The sequence below is a fragment of the Molossus molossus genome, unplaced genomic scaffold, assembly GCF_014108415.1.
Source record: "Molossus molossus isolate mMolMol1 unplaced genomic scaffold, mMolMol1.p scaffold_m16_p_24, whole genome shotgun sequence".
Lineage (NCBI taxonomy): Eukaryota > Metazoa > Chordata > Mammalia > Chiroptera > Molossidae > Molossus > Molossus molossus.
Window position 1 is genome coordinate 11001380 of NW_023425360.1, and position 22302 is coordinate 11023681.

Below are 22302 nucleotides of genomic sequence, written 5' to 3' on the forward strand. Positions count from 1 at the left end.
AGGTAGGTGCCCCCAGCGGGAACCGAACCCGGGTCTCTCCAGACTGCAGGCTGACGCTCTAACCGCTGAGCCACACCGGCCAGGATTATCTTTTTTAGTCTTAAAACTTCCTTTTTGTGGCGTTTCACACTCCTAGAGATGGTTTTCAACAGTGTGCCCCTGGGCATAGAAATGCCTCACACCTGTGTGAAGCTAGTTCTAGGTAACATGCCTACGCAGTAACCGGATTAAGATTGCATATTAAAGAGTCATTTTTATTTGCATGTGCTCATAAGAAATCATAGACTAACCTTATAAGGAAAAAAAAAAATCAATACAGTTTTCTCTTTCTGAAGGCTTTTCAAAAAGAAATCATAGGACATCAGCAGACTGCCTACTTTAGCAGAATCTAAATGATTGCGTCTTTAGGAAAAAGTTACTTGTCATAGAGTTAAATTCACTATAAGATTTGTGGTTTTTTTTAATCCTCACCCGAGGACATTTTTCCATTTTTTGTTCAGGTAGAGTGGGAGGGAGAGAGAGAGAGAGGAGAGAGAGAGAAGCATCGACGTGAAAGGGACACATCGAGTGGCTGCCACCCGCACGACCAACCAGGGCCGGGGACAAACTGCAACCGAGGTACATGCCCTTAGCGGGAACCGAACCCCGGTCTCTCTGGACCGCAGGCCGATGCTCTAACCGCTGAGCCAAACTGGCCAGGGCCACTATAAGATTTGAATGAACTGCTCTCTATGTGCAGACCTTTCAGAAATAGAGCATTTTATTGGTGGACAGCATGGCTCCAGCCTGAAGGGCATTTCGGGTCCATCTGCCGTGGGCCCGGGTCCCTGGGACCCTGCCCCGGACCGTGTGTGGGGAAGGTGATCATTGCGAATGGCTCCCAGCATTTCTTTCTTGTGGCACTACGTCCAGATACTCTTATTGTCGTGACCGAAGTTAAACTCTGCACGTTGGCTCTTGGCACCTAAACATTTAATCTCACCCGTGGGAAGTAGACCCTGAGGACAGTAAAGAGAATGTTGATGTGAGGCTGTCGCTTGGGCTGTGAGCCGTACAGCTGGAAGTTTGGGTGAACTGTGCCTCCCGAAGGAATCTACTCCCCCCTCCGCAAGTGGGGCGGAGCGCGTTCTGCGCTCGGGGAGTTGGAGATGGGAAACCGACCCCCAACATGGGAGTTTTTGCACCTTGCAGCAGAAGCCACTCCAGTTGGGGTGTTTTGTCCAAGGAGACGAGTCACACGTTGTCGAGCATAAGATGTTCAGTCGGCACTGATGCACCCAGGGGGGGCCCTGCAGAAGGGCACAGGCCCCCTCTCGTGGTCCACAGAACGGGGATGGCAGAGCTGGACCACCGCGGGGAAGGTATTAGAACGAGTGGGTTCTGGTGGATCCATTTTATTTTACACAAGGGTATCGTTTTTAAAGCTTCTGTCTTTATTATTTTTTTAAAACATGTTTTTAAAAATATTTTTTCTTTATTAATTTTAGAGAGAGAGAGAGAAAAACATTGATGAGAGAGAACATCTATTGGCCGCTTCCTGCACGCCCCCCACTGGGGATCAGGCCCACAGCCTGGGCATGTGTCCTGACCGGGAATCGAACTGGCGACCTCTTGGTGCAGGGTCGACGCTCAACCACTGAGCCACACTTGCCCGGCAAATCTTCTGTCTTTAAAGGTGTAGTTTCATATAAAACTAGTATCTCTAACAACATTATTTTGACCCAGACTAGCTTCTTGCACACGATGTTGTCTAAACTATGCTTCCTGTGACAGTGTCATAGACCTGTCTGTGCGCACAGAGCAATCATGGTCAGGGCAATGCCACCCTCAGGCGGGTTGCGATCATGGGGGTGGGTACGTACGGCATTTGAAGTTTGGGTGACGTTCTCCCCTCAGGGTTTTATTTTGTTTTTGTTTTTCATCCTCACTGAGGACATTTTTTCCGCTTTTGTTCAGATAGAGTGGGAGGGGGAGAGAGGGAGAGAGAGAGAGACATTGACATGAAAGGGACATTAAGTGGTTGCCTCTTGCAGGACCCCAACCAGGGCCGGGAAAGAATTGCAACTGAGGTACATGCCCTTGGCCGGAATCGAACCCGTGACTCATTGGTCCGCGGGCCGACGCTCTAACCGCTGAGCCAGACCAGCCAGGGCTGCACTCAGGGTTTTATACAGATGGTTCCCCAGACCCCACATGTACGTCCCCTCAGCTCCCAGAAACGGCTCCCGCAGAAAGTTTGGGGAGAGTTTGTTTTCTTCATTGAGACGTGGAGGAGGAATGTGGCACAGCTTTTGGGGGTGATCTCGTTGAAAAACACTGAACTGGGAATAGAAAGCAGATTTGAATGGCCCGTCCGAGCCTCCGTTCTCTGACCAGTCAACTGCTGACTGTCACCAACCGGCAGGGAGGCGAGGGCCTTCTAAACAAGCCTCCTCCTTTCTAACAGTCAAGCCAGGATGGGCTGATGGCTTGTTGGCCATGCCCGGTAATATGTGTCGAGGTGATTTATTGGTGAGAAGTTGGTCAGGGGGACAGTTCCGATGGCTGGACAGACTGATGACGAGAGCCGATTATATGAGTCTGAGTGGCTTCGTTTGATGGCACGAATGTAGCTCGTGACCTTGTATGTGGGTGCACAGGCTGTTAATATGGGGGTCCACTTCTACTTGGAAAACAAACACCTTAGATCTTAATCCCTATCTCCATGTTGGAGTGAACATCTTTGAGAAGTATCCTGCCAAGAGTCCTGACCAACAGGGAGTCTCGAGCTGCCGATGGTTACCAAGTCTCCGGGTCCCTCGGGGGCAGGGCGTGCCCTCGGCACTGTGACAGGTCACCCCACAGCTTCGTGGCCTTCATAACCTGGCACTCCGGAGACAACAGACTCCAACTTTGTGGTCGGATGGGGTGAGGACACAGCCTTTTCCTGTTTGTTGCTGTTTAGACGTAACAGTATCAATGGAGTGTTTCCCACCTGCCACGGCTTGTTTTGCTCTTGTTTACAATGTATATTAAGAATGGAATCATCTAAAAAGCCTACTTTGCTAAGTTCCTGTTCCCTTCAAAGGAAAATGTCACAAGAACGTGTAAAAATAAAAATCGAAGGAAAAAAGAAATTAAAAACCCGAAAGCTCACCTTGCTCTTAAGAGAACAAATGTTCTCCAGCAGGTGTCACTCAGGGGTAGGCATGACCTTGGCACTGTGACAGGTCACCCTCGTGTTTGTGTTTTCTGTTTAAACGCTCATTAAAACATATATGTAGTTACATGCATGTTTTCCATGATGCCATGTAATCACTGGGGAGAATATATATGAAGAGTTCCAGATCTTTAGTGCCTTGCTCAAACCAGAACTTGGTATTGTTAGCACATAACTAGAAAGTATGGCAAACAGAGCATAAACCACTCGCTTGTATTCCGATGCAGACGGGCAGGTTTGTGGTGAGAATGTCATCAACATCACCAGGAAGGCCAGCACCGGTAGGATGACTGACCATCCCGTTTGGGCTGGGATGAGGGGTCTCCTGGGACACAGGACTTTCAGAGCTAAACCCAGGGCAGTCCTGGGCACACCGAGATGGTTGGTTAACGTCCACGCATCCGGGAGTGGTTAGTGAATCCTGGCCACTGCTTAGCCTTAAAAGGTTGTGGTTTGAGACAAAGGGAGTTAGATGCCCTTACCTGTTTGTAACCTTTTACAAAATAAAATCCATAAATAGCTATTGTCTTCCTCTCGTGTTGGAATGAACACACTTAATAGATTAGAGATGTTCGGTAGAATATTCCAAAATTCATTCTTTCCTAGTGTGGCAGCTAACTTCAAATTAAAAAATATATATATTTTTTCTTTCTTTTTTTTTATCCTCACCCGAGGACATTTTTCCATCTTTTGTACAGACAGAGTGGGAGGGAGAGAGATGAAGAAAGAGAGAGGGAAACATCGATGTGAAAGGGACACATCGAGTGGCCGCCACCCGCACGACCAACCAGGGCCGGGGACAAACTGCAACCGAGGTACATGCCCTTAGCAGGAACCGAACCCGGGTCTCTCCGGACCGCAGGCGGACACTCTAACCGCTGAGCCAAACCGGCCAGGGCTATATATAATTTTTCTTTATTGATTTTAGAGAGAGAGGGAGAAGGAGAGATAGAAACATCAATGAGAGAGAACATTAATTGGCCGCCTCCTGCATGCCCCCCACTGGGGATCGGGCCCACAACCTGGGCATGTGCCCTGACCAGGAATCGAACCGGCGACCTCTTGGTGCAGGGGTCAGGCTCAACCACTGAGCCACACCGGCCGGGCAGCTAAATTTTTCAAAACATGTTTTAGTTCCTGTGATTCCAAGATACTGTCTTCCAAGAAAAATAGAAAGAAAGGGAAAAGTAACACCAGAACATCAGAATTGACTTGTTGGTTCTTTTTTCAATAACCCGGGATAGACGGTCTTGTCTGTCAGGCTGCCGTAACAGGCACCGCAGACGGGGAGGCTTACGTAACGTTCACTCCTCACAGTTCTGGAGGGGCGGGTCCGAGACCGAGGAGCTGCGGGATTCGGTTCTGGGTCGGGGAGGCTCTCTTCCTGGTTTGCAGACAGCCGCCTTGCTGCTCTGTCCTCACATGGTGGAGACACACCATCTCTCTGGTGTCTCTTCTTACACGGGAGCTAATCCCACTCATGGGGGTCTAACTCAGGTACCAGTCACTTCCCAGAGACCTACCCCTAAACTACCGCCCTGGGGACAGGGCTTCAGCGTCTGGGTTTTGGGGGGACGAACGTTCAGTCCTTGGCAGAGTCCCGTGTGGTGCACACTCAAACTCCTCCTCCAACCCTGCACATCAGAACCCGTATCTCCGACTAGACGGGACACTGGCCGAGTGGTGGCCACCTGTCGCCCCTTCTTTGCACGTTGCCTTCATTCCACAGGCCTGTCTGAGGTGCGTGGGGATGAGCTGGGTGGCCCGTGTGGTCGCTGCTACGTGCCTGTGGAGGAAGGGACCCTGCCTCTCTCCACCCGGTCACGTGGATCTTTTTGGTTGGTTTCCCCATCGATTCTTGAGGTGGCCCCCTGCACAAATGGAGCCACAGTGGTTTGGGGTTCTCTCCTGGGCTCTGGCACGGAAGGGTGCCCGTGCTGCACCTGCTGGGATCTTAGCGCCCTTGCTGGGTGAGAGTGGGGGGAGGGGGGAGGGGAAGGAACAGCTCTGCCCACACATGCCGACCCCAGCACTCCTGAGTCTTTTTTTTTAATCCTCACCAGGGGATATTTCTCCATTGATTTTCAGATGCAGTAGGGGTGGGGGCACGGGGGAGAGAGAGAGAGAGAAACATCAATGTGAGAGAGACACATCTATTGGTTGCCTCCTGTATGACCCTGACCAGGGCCAGGGATCGAACTGCAACCAAGGCACATGCCCTTGACCGGAGTCAAACCCGACACTGTTTGGTCCACAAGCGGATGCTCCAACCGCTCAGCCAAAGCGGCCAGGGCCCAAGTCTCCTTTTATTGGCGTTTTGTTCTCAGTCACTATTGCCTTCCTATAAGAAAGGGCTCTTCCCAGATTGAACTGCCGTAAACCCGACCCCAGACCTGGGCAGAGGGGTACACACACAGTGAGGTGGTACATCTGTGCCCTGCACAGGAGGGTCTCAACTTCTCAGGAGAAGCTTTTCAGCCCCAGGCGTGCTGATGGGTAAAAGTTTCGGTTGGCAAGAACCACTCAGGCGCTGAAAAGGTACATGCCTTCTGGAAGCACCTGAAGACCAGCCAGCGTCCGCACGCGCCCCAGCTCGGGTATGGTGACACACAGCCAGCCTGGAGAAGCCGTCCAGTGACGCCGGATTCCACCTGCCACCAGGAGAGATGCTGATCCAGCACCAGGCGTGAGCAGAGCTTTCTTTGGGGTGCAGTGCGGTCTCAGTCCGCTGCATGGGGCCTGGCCTTCCCCAGCACAGTGGGGTGCTGGGCCAGGCCAGTGCAGAAGGCTGGTCTAGCTTTCGGGGCCTGCCTCAGCTTCACGGCCATCTGGGGGGTCCTGGGAAAGAGCAGAGGGTGGTAAGTGTGGTGCCCCTCAGACCCCGCCCAGGGTCCCCCCGCCCTGGTTGCTGTGAAGACAGACCCGCAGCTGCCGAGTTAATTTCATGAAGGAGCCCCGGCAGGGAAAGAGGGTGAGAGGAGAATCGTGGCCCAGGGACATAGAACAGGTATGTTCTAATTCCTGCGACCATTCTCACGGGGCTCAGACAGTCAACCCTGCGCTGGCCCGGCGAGCAAATGGGAGCAGAAAGGTTAGGCTCCTGGCCGAGGTGGCCCCTCTCCCTGTGCTGGGGGCCTGGGAGCACGGGACAGTGCCCCCTGCTGGTGTGTCCGAGGCGGGCACTTCCAGGAGCATGGACTTGGCAGTCAGCCCACAGGCTCTCTGGGAACACAGGCTCTGCGAGGGGGCACCTCCACAGCAGGGCGTCTGCTCAGTGCCAAGGAAGACGTGGGGCCAGCTTCAGGGTGAAGTCAGGGTTCTCGGGTTCCCACCCAAGAGCACCCCAAGAGAGCACAGGGAAGCACAAGGCAGGTCCCACCGTCCCCCAGCACCAGATGACTGCAGGCGGCTGGTCCTTCGAAGGCCTCATCCCAGCTCTGAATAATGTTTCTGACATTATTCAAGAGGTCATTCCTTCTCCATATCCGGGTGAGGAGGATATTTACAGCTGGGCTTTCAAAGGGGCTGGTCTTGCATAGCGTATGAGGAACAGGAATTCGGTAAACTTCCCACGGCTAGTTCCCCGGGACCCCACAGAGCCGGCTCCCTCCGAGACTCTCAACGGCCAATGAGTGTGGTGCTCAGGGGAAGCTCAAGGGACGGTCACTCACTTGGATAGGACGTCCAGGGCCTGCTGGGTGGCCAGCGTCCTCTTGTCCTGTGTTCCGTATAAGAGGGTCTGAATCTGAAGACACTGCAGAACACCAAGCAGTAAGCATGAGGGTAGGAAATGTCACAGAGAGCATTTTGCAGGAGTACAAGTCTCCCTAGAATGGGACAAAGAGTACTTCAGTCACAGACCCCTGCTCTGACCGTCTGACCTTCAGTGTGAATGCTAGGGACAGTCTGACCTTCAGTGTGAATGCTAGGGACAGTCTGACCTTCAATGCTAGGGACAGTCTGACCTTCAGTGTGAATGCTAGGGACAGTCTGACCTTCAGTGTGAATGCTAGGGACAGTCTGACCTTCAGTGTGAATGCTAGGGACAGTCTGACCTTCAGTGTGAATGCTAGGGACAGTCTGACCTTCAGTGTGAATGCTAGGGACAGTCTGACCTTCAATACAATGCTAGGGACAGTCTGACCTTCAGTGTGAATGCTAGGACAGTCTGACCTTCAGTGTGAATGCTAGGGACAGTCTGACTTCAATACAATGCTAGGGACAGTCTGACCTTCAGTGTGAATGCTAGGGGCAGTCTGACCTTCTATACAATGCTAGGGACAGTCTGACCTTCAGTGTGAATGCTAGGGACAGTCTGACCTTCAGTGTGAATGCTAGGGACAGTCTGACCTTCAGTGTGAATGCTAGGGACAGTCTGACCTTCAGTGTGAATGCTAGGGACAGTCTGACCTTCAGTGTGAATGCTAGGGGACAGTCTGACCTTCAGTGTGAATGCTAGGGACAGTCTGACCTTCAGTGTGAATGCTAGGGACAGTCTGACCTTCAATACAATGCTAGGGACAGTCTGACCTTCAGTGTGAATGCTAGGGACAGTCTGACCTTCAGTGTGAATGCTAGGGACAGTCTGACCTTCAATACAATGCTAGGGACAGTCTGACCTTCAGTGTGAATGCTAGGGGCAGTCTGACCTTCTATACAATGCTAGGGACAGTCTGACCTTCAGTGTGAATGCTAGGGACAGTCTGACCTTCAGTGTGAATGCTAGGGACAGTCTGACCTTCAGTGTGAATGCTAGGGACAGTCTGACCTTCAGTGTGAATGCTAGGGACAGTCTGACCTTCAGTGTGAATGCTAGGGACAGTCTGACCTTCAGTGTGAATGCTAGGGACAGTCTGACCTTCAGTGTGAATGCTAGGGACAGTCTGACCTTCAATACAATGCTAGGGACAGCCTGACCTTCAGTGTGAATGCTAGGGACAGTCTGACCTTCAGTGTGAATGCTAGGGACAGTCTGACCTTCAATACAATGCTAGGGACAGTCTGACCTTCAGTGTGAATGCTAGGGACAGTCTGACCTTCAGTGTGAATGCTAGGGACAGTCTGACCTTCAATACAATGCTAGGGACAGTCTGACCTTCAGTGTGAATGCTAGGGGCAGTCTGACCTTCAATACAATGCTAGGGACAGTCTGACCTTCAGTGTGAATGCCAGGGACAGTCTGACCTTCTATACAATGCTAGGGACAGTCTGACCTTCAGTGTGAATGCTAGGGGCAGTCTGACCTTCTATACAATGCTAGGGACAGTCTGACCTTCAGTGTGAATGCTAGGGACAGTCTGACCTTCTATACAATGCTAGGGACAGTCTGACCTTCAATACAATGCTAGGGACAGTCTGACCTTCAGTGTGAATGCCAGGGACAGTCTGACCTTCTATACAATGCTAGGGACAGTCTGACCTTCAGTGTGAATGCTAGGGACAGTCTGACCTTCAATACAATGCTAGGGACAGTCTGACCTTCAGTGTGAATGCCAGGGACAGTCTGACCTTCTATACAATGCTAGGGACCGTTTGACCTTCAGTTTGGATGCTCTGAGGGATCCTGGAAAGAAATGTGCAGTTTTAGCACTATTTTATAGAACTCTCTGTGACAACCTCTATGCAAAAATATGTTTAAAAGTACTATTTAAAGAAACAAAGGCAAGAACATTGGCATTGATGAGGATGGTCTCTAGTTTCTATTTTTGAATGACCCTTGCTACAGCCCAGACAAGATGTTTTTTTTTTAACAGTTTTGTGCCCTAGCCAGAGTGGCTCAGTTGCTTAGGCATTGTCCTGTGCACCAAGAAGTCCCTGGTTCGATTCCCGGTCAGGACACATGCCTGGGTCGCGGCCTTGATCCCCTGTAGGGGGCGTGCCGGAGGCGGCCGATTGTTGTGCTCTCACATGGATGTTTCTCTCTTCTCCCTTCCTCTCTCTCTCAAAATCAATAAACTATTATTTTAAAACATAGTGGTGTTTCTTCTTGTAAACAAATTTTTTTGTTGTATATAGGCTTTCTGTAGTCATATTACACAGCAGTTTCTTAGGAGTGAATTTATTTAGGAGTTAAGTGTTCAGCCCCTGCACCATCCAGGGCCTGCTTTCTCCCTTCTGCCCACTGTCCTGCCATTTGATTGCTTGCACCTGGCCAGGGCAAACTCAAGGGAAAGATAACGATTCAATGTGTGCCCCAAATGGCCAACATAATTTTGAAGAAGAACGAGGGGGAGGAAATTGCTTTCTTGTCAACACCTTTATGAAGTGATCGTAATTAAGACAGTGTGGTTTTCACCCAGGGACAGACAAATAGACCAACGGGACATGGCAGAGAGCCCGACCCTTGATAGGTGACAGAAGATGATCTGCCTTGAAGGGTGGGTGAGGAAGAGCTGAACTTGTCAATGGAAGAAACAGGAAGAAAATAGACCCCTGCCCCATACCACATATAAAAATGAATCGCAGGCTGATTGAAGAGCTAAATATGTAATGCAAAAGGTGGAACTTTTAGATGAAAATATTGGAGACGACCTTTATGGAGAAGTATTTCTTGGACAAGATCCGGACAAATCAGAAGATTTGGTTTATAAAATTTAAGTCCATTAAAACTCAAAATATCTGTGCACCAAAATTCACCTTAAGCAAAGTTTACAAAAACAAAGCAAACAGAGGGAAAATACTGCACCAATCTGAGAAAGGACTAGCATTCATAATACATAAAGAACTCCCACAAGGACTAGCATTCGTAATACATAAAGAACTCCCACAAGGTAATGAGAGAGACAAACACAACCTCCCTATGAAAAAATGATCACAAGATACAAAAGGATTATTCAAAGATGTTGAAAATAGAATAGCTAATAAACAGGCGTAATCTCACAAGTAACCAGAAGTGCAATCTAAAACGTTTATGAGGTTGCCCTCCACTAAACTTGAAAACCACAGTGAAGCAAAGTGTGGGAATGATACCAAATTCGGGAGAACAGTTATCTGGTTTGGGGTGGGGAGGGGTATAGCAGGGACTTGTGTGGTTCATGTTTTATTTCTTAAATAGCGAGCTCAGAGGTATTTGTTATACATTTCTGCATATCTGAAATATTCCATAATACATTTCTAAAAGATTGAATTTGTTTTCCTACATGGTAACAGCTTGAGTGAAAAAAAAAGGAAGTGTGAGGGTTTGAGGACTTGGTACCAAATACTGTTTATTCATTCTGACCTGCCACCCCGTGTTAGGTCTTCGAGAAAATTAAAATGCAAGCAGCCAAAGCTTTGTCATCGTGAGCCGTGGAGAACATCCACACTGTCTGAATGTCTGGGTCAGTCCGAAGAACTGAGAAGGTGATTCTGAAATCTGAGACTACGGCTGTCTTTCGGGGGAAAGAAATATTATTAAATATTATTAAGCAAGAATATGAGAGGACGTTTTTTAAATAACAGAAAAAGGTCGCTATTTCTTAATTGCATTGCATAGCACCAGAAGTGGTAAACGTTTTCTATTACCCTATTTAGCATAAAATCCACATTGCCCAAAGGCAAGGGTCCAAGCCCCTCTGCCCAGCAAGCCCCACCTTGGAAAGTTAGGAGACTTGAGAAGGTGCTTTGTGGCTTTGAGGGCAAGTAGTTGGGGACATGTTCCCGACACCTGTCAGTGAGCAGCCTCTGTCCAGGGCTAACACTGCTTGCAGCACAGACTTCATTTCCCTCCACGTGGCCAGAAATACCTCCACTCAGTGTAACACTCGAGGTCTACAGTGAAACCCCCCTGAACTTCCGGTTCACATACTCATGACCGCCTCTGATGCCGCTCATCTGGAGATGAGTGGATGGCAACACGCCTTGGTGTCAATTCAGTCACTGTGGCGTCAGCATTTTACCGACATCATAACGGTGATTTGAGACCGTCAGAGGTCTCGGTTCACCCTGCCGTAACAGATGGCCTCCGAAATCTAAAACTTGGACTTTCCATCCTGCTGCTTTGGCTCTTAGAGCTGCTTCTCCCTGGCCCCTCTTTCTCCAGGGAAAGAGATAGTTAGCTGAGTAATTCACGCATCCTGAGAAGAAGGCAGTTGATAGTGTTCTGCAGATTCTCACCTCCTCGGTTCCTGACCCTGAGTGCTGATCATTTTCACGGGGAACATTGTGTTGGTAAGGAGAGTGGATCACGGCTGGATAAAATGACCCTTTTCAATAATCAGTCCAGAGAGAGGTGAGCCCCATCCCCCTCCTGTCTCCTCCACCCTCATCAGGACTCTTCTCTTCCTGGAATTAATAGATTTTTTTTTAAGCTACTTATCGTCACTAAGCAGATTTGCTCAAAATTCTAGCTGACTGTGAGGAGAGATGCCCAGGGGTGTCGACTAGGAGAGAGAAACACCCTCAGCCCCTGTGTAACCCTGCATGACCACGGCGGCCAGGGAGGCCACACCAGAGCCAAGATGGGGTTGTTGAGACACAGCCCTAAGAATCTGGTGCGAACCTTACAGACCACGCTCGCATGCCTTTGAGTTTCGGGAGCCTGGTTTCCCAGGAGCCCATGAAGCCGAGAAGCGGCCATCGGGGGGCTGCATTCCCAGCCGCGTCCTTCTCTGCTCCAGAGCGCGCCCGTCCCCGTGACAGAGGGGGGCTGGCGGCAGCTGGGGGGAAAGGTCAGCTGACTCAACATACTCTGGCTTTAGAAGACCACACAGTTAAATACCCAAACTCACAAAGAAGCTTCTTTTCTTTCTTTCTTTCTTTCTTTCTTTCTTTCTTTCTTTCTTTCTTTCTTTCTTTCTTTCTGTTTGTTTTGTTGGGGGGGGGGGGTCTCTGGAAATCTGCAGTCCTGACTCAGGGCCATTTTCAGGACAGCACCTCTGTAGACGCGGGGTGGGGTGCCTTAGCCCCCCTCCCTCCCTCGGCCTCCCCCGGCCCTAACTGCCTGAGCTCTCCGGGGACTTCAGACAGTAAGTGCTGAAGGGACACATCCTCTGTTAACAGACCTCTCAGCCCGAGGCCACGCGACTCGGCGGAAAATTGAGAAAGGCACACATTCTCAGTCCACGCCGCGCCTGCCACACGATTGAATGTTGTTTTGTCTTTATAGAAAAGAAAAACAAGCCCAGAGAAAGGTGAATTTTTTTAAAAAAACTCATCACGATTCTTTTTTTATCCTCACCCGAGGACATTTTTCCATTTTTTGTTCAGACAGAGCGGGAGGGAAAGAGAGGAAGAGAGAGAGAGGGAGAAAGTTCGACGTGAAGGGACACATCGAGTGGCTGCCACCCGCACGACCAACCAGGGCCGGGGACAAACTGCAACCGAGGTACGTGCCCTTAGCGGGAACCGAACCCGGGTCTCTCTGGACCGCAGGCCGACACTCCAACCGCTGAGCCAAACCGGCCAGGGCACGATTCTATTTTTACACCTATGATCTGAGGCTAGAATGTGTCCGAGGAAGAGGAATTATCCAGAAACTCATGAACTGGGCTTCCGTGTCCATGCCCATTCTCAAGGCTGGTTGTAAGAAAGAGAGATGTCAGAACCCCGAATCCGTGGAAGTGTGAAATGTCTTCAATGTCTAGAAAAACACGAATATACTTTCATGGCCTTACAAGGCAGGCAGAAATGAGGGCTTCAGTCCTGACCTTGGGGGAACCGACAAGACAAACCCCACGACCCATCAGACAGCGTTTTCCTACTGAAGCGAGGCCACGCGTGGGAGGGGCGTGGTGTCCCGCCTGGAGTGGCATCTTCTGCCACGTCCACTCCTTCCTGCAGCACATGCCAAGTGTGTGCCCGCTTCAGTGACAGAACAGAGGACGTGGGCCTTGGTCCCACAGGGCGTCCAATGCAGTGGGCGAGACACTTAGACGTATGCGAATAAACGTGTCCTAACAGCTCATACTCAGAGTTACAAGGAAAAGCCATGGGTTGTGAAAGAGAAGAACAGGGGTGTCGGTGGCGGTAGGGGTACTTGGGTCAGAGAAGGTGGGCATTCAAGCTGACACCTGCAGATGGGGAGTCAGCCGGGGGCAGAGCACTGGGTTGGGGGAGGGGTCCCAGGCCGGAGAACACCCTGCAGCTCTCTTTCTCTCTCTCTCTGTCTGTCTCTCTCTCTGTCTCTCTGTCTCTGTCTCTGTCTGTCTCTCTCTCTGTCTCTCTCTCTCACACACACACACACACACACCTGCAGCTCCCTTACCTCGAGGGCCACTAATTCTGCGCTCGGAGCACAGGAAGGGAGAAGGCTCCCATAAAAGAAATACTCGTAAGGCGGGAACAGGGTCCTGGGACAAGGAGGACCTGGGACAGGAGCAAGAAAGGGTGGGAGGCCCACGCACGGCCGCTCAGCCCCTGCTCTCCCCGCGTGTCTGCCCAGCGCGTCTGCTCAGCGGATGCCATCCTCGCTGCTCCCTCGCTCCTCACCTCTCAGTTGCCACGAGCCGTGGGCTCTCTATCCTATTGACATCCCTTGACTCCCCCACGACTTGGCTCCATCCCCTGGCCACTGTGCTGGAGCCAGCGACCATCGCCTTTCTCCGGGACAACTGCAAATAAGCGTTCAGAGAACGGGCGTCCGCAGGACCGGCCGCGGAGGGGGCCCTGCCGAGCCCCGACGCAGACACGGAGCTGTGTTTTAAAGGGCAGAGCCAGTGTTCTGGGTTAAAGCTGGATCTGCCAGCTTCTGAGCCAGACAGCGGAGGCGAGCCGGCCCCTCACAGCTAACCTTCGAGCTGCCCTTGTTGGCGCGGTGCCCTCGGGAGCTGGCCCTCGGCCACCTCGCTCAGCCCTCCCGAGCTGCTGCGGTCCATACCTGCCATTCCTGGCCACTTGTTTAAGGTCACCCTGGATTTATGTAGGAGGTTTGCCTTTCCCTCCATCCCTGGCCTTCCGCCCATAAACTTACGGTTCTCCTGCCTCCGGTCTCAGGCCGGGACGGTCTGTCCGGACCCATGTTCTTGGCCTCCAGACCCTCGTGCTAATGTAGCAACTTCCAAGGCCCTGGCCACTCACCAACCACAGTAAGGGTTCTGGTATGTACGGAGCTTTCCACAGCGAACGTGGCTTCAGCCGTGGGTGGGTGGTCTGTGTACAGACCCGTCCGTGTTTTCAGGGGACAGCAAAGGCAGAGGGTGCTGGGCCTGGCGGTATCATCGGGGGCCCAACCCCCAGGAGATTAGCTCTTCCGGCAGCCTGGGGTTTGGTTCTCATTCCCACCCAGCCTGTCGCAGTCAAGGGAGCCTCCACGTGGTCCCCCCAGGAGGTTGAGAATGATGACCTTGACCCCCGAACCATCAGCTCCCGTCTTTTACTACAACCGCTCTACAAATCTCAACCACAAGGGCTCAAAGCATCCTCAGCACCATTCTCTACTCAAGAACTGGGCTTTGCATGTTCAATGTCATCGTGACCCTGTCTCTTTCAGAAAGGACCTGCGGAGGCGGATGGCTGCAGCCCAACGGCAAGTTCAACAAAGACGCTGAGATACATCAGGGTCAAGGACGAATGAGAGTCTTCACATAAAAACACGGGGGCTGCCCTGGGGCTCTGGGGGGACCCAAACCAGGCCCTGGATTCCCTGGTGTCCAGGGCAACGCCACGTGGCTAAAGGGAAAGTAGAAATGGGCAGAGATGGAAGAACAGGACGTGAAATGTACATGAAACACACAGGTGCTGGTAAGAAGGCTCCAGGTGTCTGGCCGGGTGGAGGAATGGCCGGGACAAGCAAAGCCCGATGACTTGTTCTCCCGGGCACTGTCTTGACTCATGACACAAGCCAGGGATCGCTGGCTTCCTCTCACTTGCAATCTGGGAATAAAAGCATTTTCCACTTCCTTTCTTCACACGACTTCTAGGGGGCGTCGGACTTCTTGGAGAAAGAGGTCACGTAAGATTATGTTATTCTTTTACGGACACGTTTAATGCGCACAGATGTGAAGTGTTCAGGAAGTGGACCGAACCGCGATGATGACAGAGCTTAATAGGGAGGCCGGATAGAGACAGGACCCAAACCTGACTTCCCGCTGTAACTGGGCCCAGGGTCAGGACTGAGGGACCGCTGACTGAGAAAGCTGTCTTCCCAGATTCTTTCCTGCATCCTGTCACCTGGATGGAAAACTGGCGGCGACGCCCACCCCGGAGTCCGGCCGGGTTTCCAGGCTGCAGAAGCGTGTGCACTCGCGCTGTGGAAATTTCCGTCTGGAGCTCAGGAGCCTCCACGCCCCACCCTGCAAGCAGATGCCTCTGGAAGACCGATCAATAACACGGCTTTCTTTCCAGTAACTGAATCCCGCTGCCTGATTGGTCTCTCCTGCCTTCCTGGTTCTCATGCCCTGGGAGTGCCTGGGCTGTTCTGCACAGCAGGCCCGTCTGGGAAGGCCTGTTTGCAATGTGTTCTCGCTCCAGAGATGAAAAAGTGGGGGATGCAGCTGCTGTGATAAAAACGAGAGAAAGACGGGGCTGGGCGCTACAACAGCCGCTGCCGGCTCCTCAGAGCTCAGGCCAGAGTGGCGTCCGGGCAAGTCCAGCTCAGCAGCAGGTGTGCAAGGCAGGCTGCAGTCCCGCGTGTGCCCGGGGCTCAGGGAGCGGCCGGCCGTGTCCTCAGACGGCGCGGGCGGAGAACCAGGAACGAGGACTGCGTGTCCCCAGTGCGCACAACCAACCCAGAGGGATTCCGGCACGCGGCCAGATAGCTTTCAAATGTCAGAGCCGTTGTTTTCAGGACTCACGGATAATGAGGCCAAACGAGGGGAAAATGTCACTCGCTTCCACTGCAGGTTTTAGAGGTGAGCGTTCCTTGAAACAGAGCTGACTGTCTACCCTGTGGGTGCACACGGAGCCCAGCACAGTGATTCTCAACCTTCCCCAGGAGCTAAAATGCAGATCCCCGGACCCCTGCCCAGACTGGATCAGAAGGCGACCGTGATGCAGGGGGTTTAAGACCCACGCATGCAAACGACTGGCACAAAGGGAAAATGCTGGGCTTCACTTTGGGGGAACCCGTCCACAGACAGTCAGGGCTGCGGCCTAGCCCTCAGCACGCGCTCATAGAGGCAGCAGCCCGGCCCGGCCCGAGCCAGCGGGGCCCATGTAGGCCCGGGGCGCCCCTGCTCGCTTCTGTGTTTGCTAACATTTGCTGCTCCCCCATTTCCTGGGGTCCCTCTCCTGCCCGGGCGTGAGTGGCGAGGCTGAACCTTGCGAAGAGATTCTCCCCATTTCATCGACGCTCCTTGGGGGAGAAACGAGGAAGGGGAAGGACAGCGGAGCTTCCCAAGGGGCCAGGAAAGCCCTGCCTTGTTCTCCCTCTTGTGCTCTAGGCACCCCCTGCACCGTGGGGCCCGGCTCCTCGCCTCTCCCACCCCAGAACCGCCGCGGGGGGCCGAGGGCTGTGGAGCTCCATTTTCCAGAGGCCTCTCGGTTCAATACTTGGGCCGCTCCACTGCATTCTCAACAGTATCCTCCCAGTGATAGGAAAAAGAAAACCACCCAAATCCAAGCCCAGCTTTAAATTCCCTCATCAGCTCCCAGCTGCTAGAGCAAGGTTTGGGAAACCTCTCTGCACAGGGCAGATGGTAACTGTTGCAGATGTTGTGGGCCAACACAAAAATCAAGGCTACTTTGTGGGTACTTATGTAACAAGAGGGAAAAAAATGTTCGCAACATTTTACTAGTGAAATTCAAAATACAGTAACAAGGACAGCTTTCTTTTTTTTAAATAAGTTAGAGAAGAATGGATTTCTTTTTTAGGCGGGGGAGACAACATCTCCATTGGGGTTCAAAGTTAGTGTTTCCTACTGTCAACTCAATTTATATCGCCTGTAAAATGATCACAGATTCCACGATCGTCCGTAAGAACCTTATTCTTCGGGCCATACGGAGGCAGGAGTGAGGTGGGTCGGCCTGCAGAGCCCATTGTTTGGGACTGTTGTCTAAAGGATCAGGTCCCAGCCCCCGCAAACAGCCTGGGAGCCATGCCCACGTCCTCCCAGTGTCCCTGACAGACGGTCCTCCCAAATTACTCTCTGCTGTTGTTTTTCCTTTATTGATTTTTTTTTAAGAGGGAGAGGGAGAGAGAGAAACATCGATGAGAGAGAACATCAACTGACTGCCTCCCGCATGCCCCTCACTGGGATCAGGTCCATAACCTGGGCATGCGCCCTAACTGGGAATCGAACTGGTGACCTCTTGGTGCGTGGGTCAGTGTTCAACCACTGAAGCACACCGGCCAGGCACTACTCTTTGCTTCTTTTTTTTAGCCTCACCTGAGGACATTTTTTTTTGCATTTTTCTTCAGATAGAGCAAGAGGGAGAGAGGGAGGAAGAGAGAGAGAGAAACATCAATGTGAGAGAGACACATTGAGTGGACAAACTATAACCGAGGTATGTGCCCTTAGCAGGAACTGAACCCAGGACTCTCTGGTCCGTAGGCTGATGCTCTAACCACTGAGCAAACCAGTCAGGGCTACTCTTTGCTTCTTAAGTGGGTCTTACTCTCTAGCCTTATAGCCTCACCTTCCAGCCCATTTCCAACCTGGGAATCCTGGTCTCTCCCAGGCTAGACTCTTTCAGGACTAGTTATTAAACACCTTCCCTAAACCTCTCCCTCACTTCCTCCAGTCCAGGGAAAAATGAGAAATCCAATATAAAACTAGATGTTATCATGGGAAATGACTAGTAAAAACCCAGAAATTTAAGAAATTCATGAGACTACTTTGCAAATCTCTATGCAAATCAATCTGAGAGTGTAAATAAAATAGGTAATTACCTAGAAAAATACAGGTCACCAAAATAACCCCGTTAGAGATAGGAAGTGTCAACAAATCAATTTTTGTAGAAGAAATAGAGAAAGTTGTAAAGGAATGTTCTCACAAAAGAAGCACCAGGCCTAAAGAGTTTCATAGGAAGTACAAACCTTCAAAGACTAGATAGTTTTAATGCTGCACAAATTCCTTCAGTGCATGGAAAATAAAGGTAAGAAAGGAGACTTGTCTTGGGGTGGTGAACACAACACAATACGCAGGTGATGTAGTATAGGATTCTACACCTGAAACCTATATAATTTTATCAGTCAATGTCACCCCAATACACTCAATGAAAAAGAAAATAAAGGTAAGCTTCCAAATTATTTTTATGAAGAAAATATAACATTGATACGTAAACACTATTACTTATAAATATTGGTGCAAAAAAATCTTAAAATAAATATTAGCAAACAGAATCAACCTCATATAAGAATATAATTCAATATAACCAAGCACATTTATTCCAAGAATGCAAGGTTGGTTTAATATAGTAATAAAACACACCGTATTAAGTGATCTAAGAAGAATAATCTGATTATCTCCACCAATGCTAGAAAAACATTTCCTAAAATCCAACACTTATTTCTAATTAAAAAACAAACAAACAAACAAAAAAACACTCATGAAAATAGAAACTGATGGCTACTTCCTTAATGTGATAAAATATGTAACCTTAGTCCTAAAACCAGCATCTACTCAATGAAGAATCACTAAAGGCATTTCCACTAAGATCAGGAACAAGACAAGCATGCCTATTATCTCCACTACTGTTCATTATTGTACTGGAGGTATGAACCAATGCAATTAGACAAGAGAAATCAGGTAGAACCATAAGAACTGAAAAGCAAAAAGTAAAACTATTTGCAGATGATACTTGGGAAACCTGAGAGAATCAATGCTCAAATTAACTCAGGCAAGAAAAGAATTAAGCCAGCTAGCGGAATATAAAATTAACACAGAGAAACCAATAGTCTTCACATACATAAAAATAACGAGTTGGAACATATAATACTGGACACAACTCCATATACAATAGTATTAAAGAAGATAAAATGCTTAGAAATCAGTCTAATTAGAAATGGGCAAAACCTATAAAGGTACACTTTAAAATGTCCCTAAATGATACAAAAGTAGACATCAACAAATATAAAGACATCCTTGTTCTTGAGAGAAATGACGAAACACAATAAAGATGTCCGTTCTCCTGAGGTTCATTTACAAATAACACAATGCTCCAGAAAATACCACTAAACTTTTTATTGAGACAAGTTGACACTAAAATTCATGTGGAAAAAAAAGCTAGACTATCTAGAAAACCGGATATTCTAGGGTGAGAAAAACCACAAGTAGTGTCTAACCCTACCAGATATAGAATGAAATCTATGAAATCTTAAATTTAAAACAATGAGGAACCAGTATTTGAATAAACAAAGCTATCAGTGGAGCAGAAGAGAAATCCAAAAACAGATTCCAGTACATGTGGCACTGTAGTATATGATGAATTGAAGGTGTTATCCCAGACCACTGGGCTCTTTTGTAAAAATGTGGACAACTGGGTAGCCATTTAGAAAAAGAGGTAGCCCTGGCCAGTTTGGCTCAGCGGTTAGAGCGTCGGCCTGTGGTCCGGAGAGACCCGGGTTCGGTTCCCGCTAAGGGCACGTACCTCGGTTGCAGTTTGTCCCCGGCCCTGGTTGGTCGTGCGGGTGGCAGCCACTCGATGTGTCCCTTCATGTCGATGTTTCTCTCTCTCTCTCCCTCCCACTCTATCTGTACAAAAAATGGAAAAATATCCTCGGGTGAGGATAAAAAAAAAAATAAATAGAAAAAGAGGTAACATTTGATTCATACCTCACACCATCCATGCAAATAAACTCCAAATTAAAAAAGAAAGAGGTGTGGGGTACAGACTGACAAACCTCAGAAGAGGGGGATGGGAGGAGGGAAGAGAGAGACCACAGAACTTATATGCATGTATGTGTAACCAATGGACATAGACAACTATGCTGGGGTGGGGCGGGGCGGGATCAGGAGGAGAGTGTTAATGGGGGAAAAAGGAGAACCATCTGTAACAAAACTTAATTAATTAATAAAAAATAAATAAAATAAATAAAAAAAGAAAGAGGTGATAGAAAGAGATTTGATTTGGGGTGATGAACACAATACAATATACAGAAGATATACACTGTACCCCTGAAACCTATATAATTTTAGAATTAGAATTGTACCCTTGAAACCTATATAATCTTATTAACCAATAAGATTGTCACCCCAGTATGCTCAAATAAAAATGAAATAAATATATAAATACTAGAAGAAAACACAGAAGAATTCCTCTATAAGCTGGGTGTACCGAGAGAGTACAATGAAATAAAAGACCGATGAATTGCACTCCATAAAAATTTAGAAATTTTTCCATGGTAAAAATAATTGATAATTCATTAAAATATATCTGTGTACAAGAGGGTTACGGTATCTTTTACTGAAAAAGTGTGAGTTTGGATCAACTGCCGAAGCGAAGTCATCACACCTAAGTAAGCCACTTGGAAAGGCCCATTCTGAAAAAGCATGGTGGAGGAGAGAAGGTGACCTGAAAGGGGGGAGGGGGCTTTCTTCTGCATGCGTGGGCCACAGGTTTACCTTGTTCAGTTTCTTGTGGGCCCCACTGTGGTTCCCCTGCACCAGGTCAGCCCCACTCAGGAGCCGGTATGTGTCTGCCACCTCGGGGCTGAGATCCCCGAACACGCCCACTTTGGCCTCCAGGGACTTTCTCAGGATCGAGGTTGCTCTCTGTGAAAACAAGGAAAATCTCCTGGTTAAAAAGTTCGCAGGCTGATGAACATCTGTGCCTAAGAAAATGATGCAACTCACGTGCATTCTCCCCTTTCAGGGGGATGCGTTTGGGCAGAGCGTCTCATGAGCTGAGTCTCCTTTCCCCCAGTTAAACAAGAGACAGAAATGACATCCATTGGGGGGGGGGGGTGAACTATGAAGAGAGAATTCATAGAGGACACCCAGAGAAAAAGCCACTTCAGAGATTATGAGAATCCATTTTAGCAGAGTAGGAACTAAAAAGCTAGTGTGTCCTTTATGTGTCAAGAACGGTGCTACACAGTTTCCGTGTGTGACCTCGCGCCATTTCGATCCTCACTTGACAGATGAGGAAACTGAGACACAGCTGGCAAAACACTTGCTCCGTCGGACAGCTCATCAATGGCAGGGACAGGATCTGAATCGGCCAGTAATTTCAATCTTTTTTGGGTGCAGGGTCTTCTCCCTCTGGGCACAACGACATTCTCACTTTAGCGAAAATGAGTTTCCCAGTGACTTATCCATTTACAGAACATCTCGAACATATGCTAGGGTTTTCTACTTCCCATAAGAAAATCGTTTATGAAACCAAAAGCAAATATTCCACCGTGATAGGAAAAAATAAGAAAGAAATATAGTTGACATTTTGTTTGGTCTATCTGATTTATTTATACCAACATGGAATCAAAAACCTGAGTTGGTCAGAAACCAGTATCTTCTGATGTTCAAGCCTTAGGTCAGAAACCAAGACATACAGAGGGACACCCCGTATGTCGATCTCCCCGTGTTCCTCCTGAAATTCTTCCAGGATCTTCGACGAGGCGGGACTGCAGGTGCAGAATATAAACGCTGGATTTGGGAGCTGAGTCACCAGGGAGATGCTGTCCCCACCACACAGACCCAAGGGCGTCCACACAGAAGAAGCCAGCAGGACTTGAGTCCTCCCTTGGCACTAATACGAGTCAGGTGTTTCGGGAACCACAGCAAAGGTGCTGATGAGGCAGAAATATTTCGCAGGGGGAAAGGGGAACCCCTGTAGGGGCAGAGGCCATGTGTACATTGGGAACGTGTGACCCGCCGTGGCGCCTGAGGCACTAGCTGCCACGCTGCACCGAGTCCCCTGCGGTACCTGTGAGCAAGGGCTGAGGGCGGTGCACGGGCTGGGACAGCGCCTTTCCCACGGGGACTGACTGCCAGGCTTCGAGGAGCCAATGACAGAGGAGCCAGACTCTTTTTCCGAAATGAAGCTGTCCATGCCCCTTACAGCCCGACCGGGGAGACCAGAGACAGATGCGCGACCGCAATCGACCAGGCGCCACGTGGGCTTACCGGACAGGCTTGGCAGCCCGAGAGGGGAGGAGGTCGGTGGGAGGAGTAAGGGACAGCAGGACTTAGACGGGTGAGAGGAGGGCGTGGGGACGGGAGCACGGGCCTGAGATGGGGGAAGCCCACGGGCCAATCCCACCGGGCTGTGGCGGGGAACGTAGGAAAGGGAGCAAGGGAGATGAGGGG

The 22302-nt window shown here is 49.9% G+C and overlaps 1 protein-coding gene across 1 annotated transcript in view; it reads right to left on the reverse strand.

The window, feature by feature from the left end:
- Nucleotides 1-5766: 5766 nt before the first annotated feature.
- The window catches only part of TTC23 (tetratricopeptide repeat domain 23), a 50618-nt gene continuing 34082 nt past the window's right edge, over nucleotides 5767-22302 (reverse strand). The window contains exons 9-11 of the mRNA XM_036277926.1: nucleotides 20620-20769; nucleotides 6871-6953; nucleotides 5767-6037 (exon numbers count right to left, since the gene is read on the reverse strand). Of these exons, the coding sequence (XP_036133819.1) occupies nucleotides 5920-6037; nucleotides 6871-6953; nucleotides 20620-20769 (351 nt within the window). The 3' untranslated portion in view covers nucleotides 5767-5919. The remainder of the gene's footprint in view (nucleotides 6038-6870; nucleotides 6954-20619; nucleotides 20770-22302) is intronic.